At 34.3% G+C, this 15,127-nt stretch overlaps 1 protein-coding gene across 1 annotated transcript; it reads right to left on the bottom strand.

Annotated features, from left to right (window-relative positions):
* Positions 1–11,962: 11,962 nt before the first annotated feature.
* On the bottom strand, positions 11,963–13,413 carry LOC145624929 (uncharacterized). Its single transcript, XM_081678015.1, has 2 exons — positions 13,024–13,413; positions 11,963–12,148 (listed from the first exon to the last, which is right to left on the bottom strand). The coding sequence occupies exons 1-2, from the start codon at positions 13,411–13,413 to the stop codon at positions 11,963–11,965; spliced, it is 576 nt and encodes a 191-aa protein (XP_081534141.1).
* Positions 13,414–15,127: the final 1,714 nt, after the last annotated feature.

The raw sequence follows: 15,127 nt of genomic DNA on the forward strand, positions 1-15,127 counted from the left end.
TTAAGAACTTGTAAACCGTTCACAGGGTGAAGGTTGCACCCCTTAACGATCCAGGAGATCGTTAACTCCAATAGGTCTGGAACCATGACTGGAAGTTCGGGGATGAAGGTACAAATCCAACCTAAAAGATATTGAACCTGCCCGAATAATAGGCCTCTACTTTATTCTGATTGTATTCATGTGCGATTTCTAACTAACACGCAATCAATAGTTTAACCCTAAACCTATTTAGTCTATGTTGGTTGAATATTAATGCACAAATAAAACTATTATTGGCGATCTCTTGAATTATAATCAAATCAATCCTAAACCAGATTATTAATTATTTTATCAAGCGTGATTACAAGTACCGATTCCCTTTAAACATGCATAAAAGGCGTGATCGAGCAATAAATTATTATCAAGCAACATAATAATAATCATAATAATCATAACAACCATAATTAAAATAATTATGTTCATGTTAAAAATAAAGCATTATAATAGCAAGATCCTGGGCATGATACTAACAAGATTAAAAACAAACCCTAGCATGTTACTAAACAATAAAGACCAAAGCTTTAGCCCTAACATGATACTAACATGAATATTAAGAAAGAAAATAGGAAGTATTAGCAAGAATCATAATAAGCATATTTGATATTATAACCTTTTCCCTAAACATGATTTCTATATCATAATAACAATGCAAACAATTAAAGCACTTACTTGGATGCCTTGTACCTCTTTCTAATAACAAAATACACACGTTAGTCACTTCAAGGAAAATATAAACAAACAATTAAATTAAATAATTGAAATTAGGATTTGGGACAAAACCCTCAGAAATTAAACCTTTGACGTCTAGGGCGAAGGCAACTTCGAATTGGGCTAGGTGTGTCTAGATCTTCTGAATGCTGAATTTTGTATGAGAAAAGGCTAGTTTAGAAAAGAGAGAGAAAGAGAGAATAATCAAGAATTTCTTAATGACAGTTGGTGCTGATTAGATGAGAAGAATTGAGAAATTGATAATTGAGAATTGATGATTGAAAACGTAGGTTTTAGGAATAGAGAAAATCAGCCGGATATGATAAAAAACGAATCACAGTTTCGAAAAGAATAAAACACGACGCTGTCGCCAAACACGCGCCTGTCGCCAGGCGACAGATGTGTCATATGGCGCTGCAATCAGTTTTCCATTTGTTTTCTTATTTTGATAAAATTTAAGCATACGAGAGCGTAAAACTGTATTTTCCTTAAAAACACTTCTTTTATTCCAATTAAAACTCTTAAAAGTAAATTTATCAATGCTAATCAAATTAGGATTCAAAAGAACCTTCAAGAAGATTCTAGAAGACTATAATCAATCCTAATTGCATTAGGAATGATAAATCAATAATAGGCCTTCCTCTAGATCATTGGGCCGCATATAAAGATCAAACCGGGATCAGTTTAGTAATTTGGCCATAACTTCCTCATTATTCATCGGAATTGGGCTTATAATATATCGTTGGAAAGCTCTTTTTGAACCCGACCCAACTAAACCATTATTGGACCCTTGAAATGTACCAAACCAAACTGGGTTGGTTGTTTTCTTAAAATAGGTTTTCAAAAAGGAGAGAAAGAAAAGAATTAAAAAAAAAAACTAACCGCGACACTAGACTTTCCACACTTTCACTTCATTCGATTATGATTCGACTTGAAAGGTACTAATCACTGGTTTTGGTTTTGGGGAGACATAAATGGGTGTCTACACTCCTACATTTCCTTCTTCTTAAGATTGTACTTAAGAGACCATTTATTTAAAATATTTGGTCTCCTGAAACATAAAGACCATTTATTTAATTAATGGGTCTCTTATCTATGGTCTCTTTGACCATTTTTGTAGTAGTGAAAACCTAAAGATTGGGGCAGAGTCATAGTTGAGTGTGGGCTTCATGTCAATCAACTAAGCCAATTCAGATGGTATTGTATCCCCCGAAGAAGAAGAGTAGAACGCTTGTATAATCCAAAATATGGCAACCATTGGCCCCTAATTATAGCATCCTACCAAATCCTCCAATAGAGGAATATGAGATAGATTAGGGGGTCCTATATCTGAGGCCATGAAATCGGTGGTGGCACACATTATTTGCAGTAGCCTAGCCCTAAGGTTTAACACATGGTGTTGCACATCATTCAAGAAGTGTTCGGTGGTCTTGAAGCATTTAACCAAATTCTAGTTAATTTAATTGAAATCCCTCTCAACATTCTAGAAGTACAGAATTTGATGTCGTGGATGGATTACTATGTGGTGGTTTGAGGCCATAGTATTGAAGGGGATTTTGGAGAGCTTATAGGTTTTAGGTAGGTGTTTGGGAGACTTAGTGAAATATGATACTCTCACCTTTGGGGAAGGGAGGTGATGACAATTTCTAGAAGGAAAACTTAAAAGTTGAAAACATTGCATTCACAGTGTTTTACCATGCTCAAGTTTCTTTTTTACCCATAAGTGGCGGGAAATATGAGTACTTCCAAGTGTTGTATTCAAAAAACAAACACACTCACAATTAATTAGTATATATATGTACCACTGATGACCTAGTTCCAAGAAATAGTATAAATATGTACCATTCCATCTTTAGAGCTGACAAAATTGCAATGTACCGTGGTAAGTCAAGTATAATATAATGTATTTACCCGTCTTTATTAACCTCGACTTTCGGTCAACTTTCCACCCATCCCTACGTAGCAGAGGTTTAGCTACTAACACTAGGAGACAGAGATGTCTCGTCATAACAAGCACAACTAGGTTTCAATTGTATATATATGTACCACTGTCATTATTTTAGCCCCAATAGGAATTTTAAAGTACTATTTTAAAGATCGGCAACAAACCTACAATAAGGGGAATTTATGTTTGTCTTTAATAGCCAACAAACTAAGTATGACTGACCCCTATGGTCAAAAGTTAAAAAGGGAAACACTTAAGTGACTGGCAGAGCAAGCAAGTTATTTGATGCAATGGAACAGTTGTTGTTACATTATCTATTTGTTAATCCTAAGGGTACATTCAATCTACCACTAGGGAATGTTGACAAACCCACAAAAACATAAATAAGTTGGGAGATAATTTATTACAAGTTTATAGTATAAGATACATAGATATTGGGTAAATTCACTTCATACATACCTTGTTAGCTATATGTGAACAACTGTAGTCTTTTAGAAAAAAAAAATAATGGGGAGCCATAGAAGCAAGAGGGTGGTGGCCGAAAAGGGAGTGGTGGATGAAAAGAAGGTTGTGAAAAATAAGACCCCCAAGGGAATTATGAAGCGGTTGGAGTTTATGAAAAAGAACGGATATCACGATCCAAACGGTGTCATTTGAGACTTTTACCTCCTAAAAGAGGTAAACAGATGATGTTCTCGCGCCAATCAACGACGATAGCACGTGTTGGGCTTGAAAATCCCATAACCGAGATTGATTTTTACCCTGACTACCTATTCTTAATGTCGTTTAAGATAGGATGTCTCGCACATTTTTGCAAAGAGGCATATTGTTTCATGCACTACCTTGTGGATGCTCTCAAAATTGCGGTTAGTGTTAACCTTCGGGTATTCCATGAAAGAATGATAGATTGCATGCGAACAGGGTGGTATGCAGGCATTGGCTTCGGCTTTAGGAACTATTCATGTGTGACTATGATTGGTTTGCGAATGTGGAATACATGCTGAACAATCATTGTAAGGAAGGTGAGAACTTTGGTCTTTTGCTACTTGGGCATGATTTCACATCGGACTACGACAAAGACATGGTTCATGTGACTGTAGAGTGGTTGAATTTCTCTCACAATGATCCTTTTGATATGATCCACTCAAGTGAGGAGCAATCCATGTATTTTAGAAGCAAGATGTTGGCTGAAAATGGGTATGATGAGATGCAACACTTGGATATCATTACTAGGGAGCCAATTGAGTACGCTGGCTATCCATTTGGTATGTAAATCAGTTAAACGTGGCAAAGAAAAGGTTTGAAGACAAGTGCAATCCATATTCCGGGGACTTTTGGGACAGGCAAGCACCCGATTACGGTGACCCGTATGTGGATCCGTGGGAAGGCTACCATGATTTCGGTTTGGAAGATGACTGATTATATCCCTCTTACTCCTGTTCAGTTTTAAGATGCTACTGGTTTTTATTAGTTAGTATTAATTATAGTTAATTATTTTGGTTGTATTTCAGTATTAGTTCGGTGTTATTCAGGTTTTGGAGTTTAATGTACCATCCAATATTAGATGGTCCATTATCAAAGAACGGTTTTAATTCTTATGTAATATTTTATTTCTAGTGGCACATTTATCACGATATAAGTGTACCATTACAAAAGTCCTATTCTCTCGTTAAATTGGAACCAAGTATGCGTTTCATATTATTGTCTAACTAACAAATGAGCGACAATTAAGTAGATACGTATGAACTTCATAAATTACACTATTGTGGATTAGCATACAAACATACTACAAGCAGCACTCGTTTACATAAAGTGATCATTGTACCAAAAATTTCAAATACAGCAACACAACAATAAACAAGCTTATAAGCCCAATTTGAACGACGTTTACGTGTTGTTTTTCTAATTTCTCAACCCTATGGACAATGGCCCTGATGTTGTTTGTTGGACCGTCATTGACGAGGTTTGTGATCTAGAGCCTATTCCCAGTACGTGCAGTGCCGACATTTATAATACGGATGCTTCGGATTCATTTCCGACATGGAGATCCGAAATTTCACAAGGGTAGAATCATCCCCCAAGCAGTTGAAAATTTTGGCTGATATCCATGAGATATCCGGAGACGCACATGGACGACGAATTAATCGGGTTCCCGAAGATGCTGAGGACATATTTGACATTATTAATTCTAGTTTAAGATTATTTGTAAGTGTTGGTTCCTAATTTTCATGTAACCCCTCATTCCTTTTAATTGGGAGGTATATATAAGGGATAGTGCAGTAGGGCATGATGGCGGGAAAGTTAGTACCTTTACGCGCCATATTTTTGTAAGGGGAGGCCTGGCCTACATTTACACAACATAATGAATTTACATCCTAAACTAACTTACACATATATGTACCATTGACTCTTGGTAAGTACCAATTCTATATAAGCGATACATTTTATTATAATAATACGGTGCATTGGTGCTAATAAGTAAGACATAATTTAGGGTACATTTCCAGTTGTTTAATATCCCACTGATTTCGTCAGTGGTACATTTATTAAATAGCAAAATACTAATGTATTTTGGACCTGAAATGTTCAATAGTGAAGGTGATTTTGGTTATGTTATATACAAACAAACATATAAGGGTAAGTGCATGTCCTAAATAAGTGTTTTGAATGGTGACACAGGGAATAATAAGACAAGAAAAACTTTTTTCCTTGAAACATTTATAGAAGTACTTTTGTAGTTAATAACCCAACTTGGTGTACTTACAAAATACAGATGCCAACCACTTTGTGGGTAGTGAATGAAGGAATCTGAATTGGTGTACGTACAAATTAAAGATGGATGATATCCAAGCTCAACCCTATTTCTTGGACAATAGGACCACTAGCAGAGTATCTTGCTTTGAACATTTCTTCATTGACTTTACTTAAACAAATACTCTATTGACAGGGTCGATTTAGGAAACCAGTATCACGTTTAGGAAACCAATATTCCACTGTGGTGCAATCTTTATTAATTTAACTTAGGAAGGCAATATTCCAACTAGGAAACCAAAAGTTGTCAACAATGTAAAATGGTCCATCAATACATTTGGCCACAATACTTTTATTAATTGTTTTCTAAGTTATGTACCGTTAACAACAGAGTAGCACAAAGATACATTGTATAATATACCATTGACCATCTAGGGGTACTTTTTAATTTTCGTAAGGATACATATACTAAGGACAGCGGAGTACCCTAGATGTGGAGTAGTACCCTAGACGTGCAGTGGTACCCTTGACTGTGACGTTGAGAATGGTACAACTTTGCATGTTATATGTCCCAATTAGAGGTGTCAATTCGGATAATTGAATGGAGTTTGGGTCGGGTCTATTCGGGTCGGGTCTGTTAAGATCGGATATATTCGGGTCAACATTATTCTTTTAACTCGGGTCGGGTCGGGTTAACTATACAATCTTCAATAAGAACGAAAATCATCTTTTTAAGGTAATTACTCCCTCCGTTTATAAATACTTGCTCCATTTCTCAATGTGTGGAGTTTTAGGAGAAATTGGAGAAAATAAATAAAATACAGAAGTAAATATTTAACAACGGACGAAAATGGAAAGTGGAGCAAGTATTTGAAAACGGAGGTAGTATAAATCTTCAATTTTACAATCTTCAATGTCATCTTTTCGATGAGACTAATATAAAGCTTAGAAAGTAGTTTTATATAATTGGTATGTATATGAAGTAAAGTTGTTACATCGGATTATTTATTTGTAGTAAAATAAGTTAACTTATTTATAATTAATTAGTAAATATAGTAGTATAAGGACAACAATGCTAAAAATTCGATAATTAATAGCGGTTGTTGGTTGAATTCGGAGTTGATTTTCTCGGATTAAATCGGATACTTTGTTTCAGGTCGATTCTGTTTTCACACCTATAGTCCCAATACTTTTTCTCCGTATGATTTATTTATCCTTCCATTTTGACTTAATTATGGCCTAATCAATATCGTTAATTACAATGACTTTAGAAATTCGCCTAATCTAGTGTTGGAATTAACTTTGGAAAGTCTCCTAATGCAAAAACTCAAGTATGTATCGTTCAAGGCCTTTGATTTAATGAGTGTGAACATATAACTTTGTTGTTAATTCACTACGACATAAAAAAGCAAAAGCAACAGTCAAATGCAACGGTTTAATGCAACGGTCATAGCTAACAAAACGGTCTAATGCAACGGGTAAAGCTACAACAACAAAAAAAATTCCTATTGCGATGGTTTTAAAATAACTGTTGCAGTAGCTTTCATATGCAACAAATTTCTACCTATTGCAACGGCGTTATAATAACATTGCATTAATTGATCAGTATCTAATTATTATCACGCGCTTTAACTCTTTTCATTCTCGCTCTCCTTCGCTCTTATCTCTCATCTCTCTCCTTCTTTCTTGGCTTCTTGAGTCCTCTTTCTCACACATCTTTCACTCTCATTCTCTCCTCCACCGCCGCCGCATCCACTACTGCCGATGCATCCACCGCTGCCCCACTCTCTCTTTCATTCTTCTTTCTCCTTATTCCCATATCGATCATTCATTCTCTCTCTCTCTCTTCGCAACAGCAGAGAACCGAGGACAACAACCACTGCTGCCCTCCTTCTTACACCGGCGTCAGTTCAAACCGTGGATAACCATCATCGCCGCCGCCGTCTATTTCTTTAATCTACAACAATGGAATCAAGGATTTTTGGGTGCGTTTATTCTGAATCGATTCAATGTGCTTGCGTCAATAACAACAACAAATTCAAATCCATTTTGAACCAAAAATAAGAAATTTGAAATTAGGGTTACGGATTTATCTAGCTTAGCGTTAGTTTTTGATCATTTGGTCTAATTATTCATGTTTAATGCTTTGGTTTCTCGATTTTAATTGATATAATTTTTTTTTGGATATTTAGAATCTTATATCATTCATTTTGACCTCATTTTATTGCAAAATTTGTTGTAATCTTCTCTTTTGCACTCCTTCCCCACTTGCTCCACCAGCATCTGTGGCTCCTTGTCCAGCACCAGTGGCCCCTTGTCCATAACAATCACCACCTGGTGCTTGGCCTGCTGCACCACCCCGACAAGACACCCTATTTATAGTCATCGACTTTGACACCTTGGTGGGTCTCTTCCTAGCCCCCAGCCTAATAGCACTTTTGTTCACGCTTGTGCTCTGTGCCACGTTGCTCTGTGCCTTTTGCTTTTTAATGTTAGCAATAGCCGTAGAAATATCATTCAAACGAGCCTGCAATCTGTTGCATATGAACTGATGGTTGTCTAATTGCTCTTTTAACATCTCCTCATTTAACTTAAGGTATTCTAACTCTGAGTATTTGGGTTTCTTTATGTCTGAATGTACCATTGTTCCTTTGTTTTGTCTCACCATTTTTTGAATTAAAGGAAGGAGTAGAAAGAAATTTTGTGAAATCTGAGAACAAGAGTATCGAGAAAGACAAAGAAATCGGAGACAAAGAAAGTAATTTGAGAAAGAAACATAAAATGGGAGTTGAATACATATAGCGGGAGGAGGAAGATATATGATCGTGGGTGGAGGATGTTATAAGATAATGGGATAATATCACAAACCGTTTAACTCCCTATTTCAGTTTCCCTATGTCTTCGCACCAATTTATGTGGCATAATTGACCAGATTTTCCCATTTAATGTACTCAATTTCAAGATGGTACATACGTTCATAAATAATGTACCACTCTTCCATTCTTTTAAATTTTTTAAATAATTTGTTTAATAAATGGAATCATAAAATGGACGGATGTTTTTTAAAATACAAACTTCTCAACTGACTCTATTTTGAACTTTATATGAGGGAAAAATTGTAATATTTAGAAGTTTTTGGAAAAAGTTCACTTAACCGTGGTATATTATAACGTACCATTATGTAACATTAAGCTTGTACAATGTACTTACAATAAAAATTGTTTGAATTCTCAAAAAACTTATTAAAAAAAAAGAAAAAGAATTCATCACCCGAAGCATGAGTCCGACAAATTTTCTGTGAATTGCACGAGTCTAACAGTGATTTGTATTACCTTTATTGAAAGGCTGGTCATTTTCACAAATGGTAAAAATCGATCTTAAAAGGAAATTATGTTTGGTGATAAGATCTTGTAAAAAAAAAATTAAATAAATAAATAAAATAAAATAACCCTAAAAGTAATAGTCATTCACATCTACAATACATATTCAACACTTTTTTAGCGCTTGTTCAATACATGTCCTTAAAAGTATGCCGTTGTGTGCTTTAAAATTCATCAAAAATGGCCTCATAGTAATCACTTTATCGGGGTCTAACTTTTTATTACAAGGAAAGGGATGAAGGTCCTAAACCATTACTACTACGATTCTCAACCATGGTACCACTGAATCACTAAAGGGACATTTTACTATTCGAAAACGAACCATTTATATGAACACACTCTAGGGTACAACTGTGCAAGTTAATTACACGTTAGGGTACCGCTTATTCGGGGGAGTTTGGCAAATGGGATTGGGAATTTGGGGAATATAGGGTGGGAGTGGGAATGGGAATTAATAGGTGGGAATTAATGAAATAATCCCAATCCCTTATTTGGCATATTTTGGAAATAAGATTGAGAAATTTTAAATCCTATGTTTGGTATGTGGGAATAATAGAGGGATTAAAAGCAAAATTTACAAAATTGCCCTTTTATTATCATATTGCATATTAAAAAAGTGTAACTACTTGTTGCACTTATTTTTAATTTGTTCCTTTGTATATTACACTTGACTTAGAGTAAATGACTAGTATACTACAAATTATGCACTTGTATTTCCTTTCGTCTTGTATATACAACATTTTCCATCATTCTATTTTTCAATTATTCAAGCAAAAAAAAATGATAACAGTAATTTATTTAACTTTATCATATATGAAAATCACAAGTAGAGGACGTCCATTTACATATAGGATTAAGGAAAATGATAATCATGATCAACCTTATACAATCTGCAAAATAAAGTTTCATATCCAAAAACATATTTTACTTGTCAACCAATTAGCTAGAGTAATAGAAACTACTTGTGCATGATGTACATTTACATCTAAAAGATAGACTTCATCTACCACCATACTAAATAAAGTTAAATATCCAAGAAGCATATTCTGATCTAGTTATCTTCAAAATGTTGCACACTTAACCTTATACCACCTACAAAATGAAATAAATTTCATATTCAGAAAAGCATATTTAACATAGTAACATGTTGTAATAACAACCCAAAAGTAAGAGTGGTATTGATGCATACTTCACATTTATTCTAAACAGAAGGTTATACTTCATATAGCATCACCAATCTCTTGTTGAGAAAAGATTACTTGAAAATCGTCAGGCATATTGAAAAAAAAATCCATCTTAGCAACATCTTGACCAATGAGACGTGTAGCTTTCACCGCTTACACAGGGTCAAGTCCAGGTAGTGCACAAAGGACTTGAAACAATTGCTTTCTCTTGTATCTAGTTTGCTCATAAACATCAACTTCATGTACAAATGCTTTCTTACTTTCAGTTATAGCTAATGCACTCTCTATCTCTACTTCTAATAAGCTTGTAATAGATTTTGAAATAAGGACAAATTGCTCTTCAAGTGGATCAATTTCACATGACTTTCTTTTAATTTCAATGATTGCCTAGAAGAGCTGGGGATACTATTGTTAGTACCTCGAACTTGAGAAGTAGATTCATCAGCAACTTGAATCTCAGGTTGAACTTCATTCTTATTGCAGTTATCTTCATCAGTGTCAGATTGGTCTCCTGGACCCTTAACCTTACTTCCCTTTGCCAAATCATTAGCATATATTTCAACAAGCTTATCATATTGCATCATGGGTTTCCTATACAGAGGAGCAGCTCCATCTCGATGCTGGTAATATAACTTAAAAATTCAGTCACTAAATAAGTAAGACACTTAAAGATAGCATAATAATCACAATGCAACAATCAAGCTTTTAGAGAGATTATGTAACCATAATATACCATGCATATGAAAACAGTAACCTTACCTTTTCCCATAACATAAATATATCTTTGTCTCCGGTAACCATTTTAAGTTAATCATCCCAACCAAAACCACTCCCATTTTGTTGGATATCTAAGATATATGTAAGTTGCTTCTTCAAGATCTTAATTTTTGATTTGATATGCGGATCATCTTTAAGGTCACAGTTTGGCATCTTTTTTTCCCATCTCCTTCTCAATATAGGTAAGGTAGCCGAACTTGTGACCAGTATCGACTTTCCAACGAGAGTCGTTCATCTTGTACAATATATCAAAAAGTATTTTCTCTTCCTTAGCAGACCAAACTCTCCTTTCTCTTCTACTTGCAGACAGAGTATTGCTCCTTTGTCTCTTGAACTTCTTAAAACATATCATAGTCAAAGCATTTGCTAAGTAAAGATATTAATAGCAAAAGATAATAATGAAAAATAGTCTTAAAAGCTTCTAAAAAAATGAATAAGACACAACACCAAGTATAGCAAATCAAACAATGAGATAATACATTGTTCGGTAAGAAAATATAGCCAAACCATTAGTTAAGAAGAAAACTAATAAATGTCACACAATATGCCTCAATGTTCAGACAACAAGAACAAATATATCACACAGTAGTACGCCTTCTAGGTCTCCAAGAATCCCACATCTCTTGGGCAAGTTGGTCTCTCCAACGAGTCCATTGTGTTGATGTTTCCATCGTATTAATGACATTGACATCTGGTTGTAATGACCTCATATACTCATCTAGTTATCTCTCAAAGGGATCATAATTCATTTGTTGCCTTATAAGATTGTGGAGATAACAACATGCTAACATTATTTTTGTATGTGTTTCTACTGAATAATATGATGGATTTCTTAAAATATTTCATCGTATTTTCAGCAACCCAAATGTTCTCTCAATGACATTTCGTGTCGATGCATGCTTCTTGTTAAATAACTTCTCTTTCTTCATTGGCGGATTAGTCCACTCTCGTAAATGATAACGTTGTCCTCTATAAGGCGCTAGGAATCCTTCACAATTTTTGTAACCAGCATCCAATAGGTAATAACAACTTATAAAAAAATCGAAACTCTTAGTCACATTACTCATCACATATATACTATGCATACTATATATGACAATGTATTAGCTTAACACGAAATTTATAACACATGTAATACCATGAGGAACTTTAAGACCATTTGGTCTTGAAAGGGCATCTCAAAGTATCCTTCCATCTGCAGCTGAGCCTTCCCAACCATCTAGAACATAAATAAATTGCATGTCTGGTGCACATACACCAAGAACATTTGTAGAAATATCGTTCTTTCTAGAACGATATCTTGGCTTATCAACCGCTCTCACATTCACTTTTATGTAAGTCCCATCTAAAGCACCGACGCAATTCTATAACAAAACTGATATTTATGTCAGGCACTAACAAAGTTTATATCTAATAAAGGTCTTCTAGTTCAGTACTATTTTACCTAGAACCATTTCCACCTCTCATCGGTACAAGCTCCAGGGATTGGTTGAGGGGTCTTTAGTAATATTCTCCAAAGCTTTAAAATTGCTCTCAAGACATTATGAAAATGCCTACTTATTGTCTCTTGAGATCGATGAAAATCAAATTTTATTTCCCGATTTTTCTCATCATATGCAATTATATGAAAAAATATTGCTACCATTTCCTCCACACTCATATTTCTCTTATCTTTTAAACCACTATATTCCCGAACCAAACTACATAACACTTTAAAACATTGTCTATCCATACAAAGTTGCTCTATACATAAGGTGTCATTCCTATATATCATATCACTTAAGTGTTTTGAACGGATAACAGGATCATACCAACAGGACTCCTTATACATCTTACATCTACACCTCCTAAACAACATCAACATAAGCATAAAGCAACACAGAAAATTTAATATTTTCACCCTACGTTGTCTCAGTGAATGCCACAAGATTAAAATTTCTCTGTTAGCAGGTGGACGTGCCATGGCTGTCAATAAAATGCAGAAAAAATTAAAGTACACGTAAATAAATACATAAATAAATAAATAAATAAATAAATATATATATATATATATATATAAGTGAAGTTACATACATGGATACTTGAAATTTGAAAAAGGATCAAGTAACAAGTAACACAATTCAGATTTATGTATTAAACAAAGATAATGTCCATACCACACAGGCATAGACCAAATCAGTTAGCTATATAAAAATGAATATTATAAAGGCACATGTTGATTAATACTTAAATAAAATACCTCATTTACATTAACATCTTCATCAATATCCTCATCGTTTGCATTGCCACTAGTACCATGTTGATCAACATGTTGAATGTAAATGTCAAGAAAGACATTTGGCTTTCGATACCTCAACATTCTCATAACAGATTGATCCTTATAAATTCCATCTATGCCAGTTTCAAGGTTATAACCAGGAATAGTGTAATATATTTTATATCCTTCATTGAAACCTATGTCTTTTATCATGTCAGCTATCTCAAAATATGATAGCCGATCAACATCACAATTTCGGAAAATAGACTCTTGACCTCCGTTGTAAGTTAAAACTCCATCTTCCGAAAATGAACCTCCATGATGAATTTTAAAATTTGACAAAATATCGACCCATTCTGTATGAAACAACATTTTTGGCACACAAATTATAGAGCAAGACTCTTGTATTTAATTAAACAAGCAAGGAGATTTAGTTCAATGCAAAGTACAATTTCATTTCATGATTATAAAAGTGGCAAGACTCATACAAATTCATATAAAAAAAATTACTAACATAAATTAAACAAACTTTTTACTTTCTTTATAATAGAATTATCAACACAAACATGCAGTAGGAACAAATTAAAGTAGCAAAAAGGTACTTGTCTAATAAATACTAACATAATGTAGAAACGATTTTATTAGCAAAAAGGTCAAATCTGAAATTTTTAACTACATTAATATAATGGATTAACAAGATCCTAACAATATTATCAAATTGAAACTAAAAAATTAGTAAATTGCTCATCAATAACACATAAAACATATTATTTCACACAATTGAGGAACAAAGAAGTACTACGCATACATGGATGACTAGATCTATAATTTTTTTGAATTGAAGCTAAATTTCCCACCCCACAAACAGGGTAGAAGAATAAATTAACAAGTGAGTTGAATGTTTAACCATACAAGACAAAAAATTGAAAATGGGAAAAAAATTACAAAACTAAAGCCAGCAACTTACCTTGTTCACATCAACAATGGCGGCAAATGAAAGTGAAAATGGCGCCCCAATGAAGTAGAATGAATTGAACAACAGAGGTAGGGTATATATATGCCACAAAATAGGGGTAGAATTGTCTTTTTAACAATTTAGTGAATTCCCCCCAAAATATTACCTCCTCCCCCCAAGTAATAAAATGTAGGGAATACAAGCTAAATATTTCCAAGCCCATTCCCATGTTATATTTTAATTCCCACCAACCAAACATGGGTTTATAAAGATTAGGGATTATTATTCCCATTCCTACCCTCAATTCCCATTTGCCAAACGCCCCGATTGTGTAATGGTACTTATAAAGTTGTAATGGTACTTAGTTGTAATGGCACATAATTGTGTAAGATTTTGAGAAAAGATTAAAGTAATGCATTCGAAATATAGTAACAACTAGTAATTAAAATAATAAAACATTCATTTATTTCATTTTAAAAAAAAGATAACATGACTGAAAAAAAGACCATTAAAGTTAACTTGAATAAAAAAAAAACCCATAACGATTGGACTACTTGGTCTCATTTCCCTTGAACTTGGACTCATTTTCCTTCACGTACTTCTCCAAGGCTAGATGTTCTGCCTTCTATTTCACACGACGCTTATCAGAACCATATGAAACACCATGGGCATGTTGCAGTAGACACGAAACTGTAATGCCTGGTCTTCTTCCCCGGGAAGAAAGGGCACCTCAATCCCAACGTTTGTTGCGTACTTTGCAATTCCTATCAAGTAAAGCTTGCTATGGTTTCTCAGAGCACTCCTCCAGCTCAGACTACTGTACTCGGTTTCATCACTTGAGCTTGACATTTTTTACTTCAGGTTTTCCTTGTTTGTTGCTATTTGAATTTGTGAATCTTCAATTTCTAATTTTTTTAGTATTTATAGGAGGGTGACAGTAAGTTCTTGTGAAATATAATCAAGTCAAAGTCCAATTGCATTAAATTGGATCAACATTTGTACCACTGTTTCTGTTTTGTATTCCAGTTGAAGTCAGAATGGGGTGAAACGTACATCCTAGTTTTTTGTAATCCACTTTACACACACGTCTGGTTCCGACCTCAATTTTAAGTAATCGCGACTGGTCATACT

Source organism: Chenopodium album, chromosome 3, assembly GCF_948465745.1.
Source record: "Chenopodium album chromosome 3, dcCheAlbu1.1, whole genome shotgun sequence".
Lineage (NCBI taxonomy): Eukaryota > Viridiplantae > Streptophyta > Magnoliopsida > Caryophyllales > Amaranthaceae > Chenopodium > Chenopodium album.

Bases quoted from the DNA above. Each gene is read 5' to 3' on its own strand.
- LOC145624929 (XM_081678015.1), bottom strand. From the start codon at position 13,413: ATGTTGTTTCATACAGAATGGGTCGATATTTTGTCAAATTTTAAAATT. The intron at 12,149-13,023 runs GTATTTTATTTA...GTTTTGTTATAG, and splicing joins AAGATGTTAATGTAAATGAG to AATTGCGTCGGTGCTTTAGA.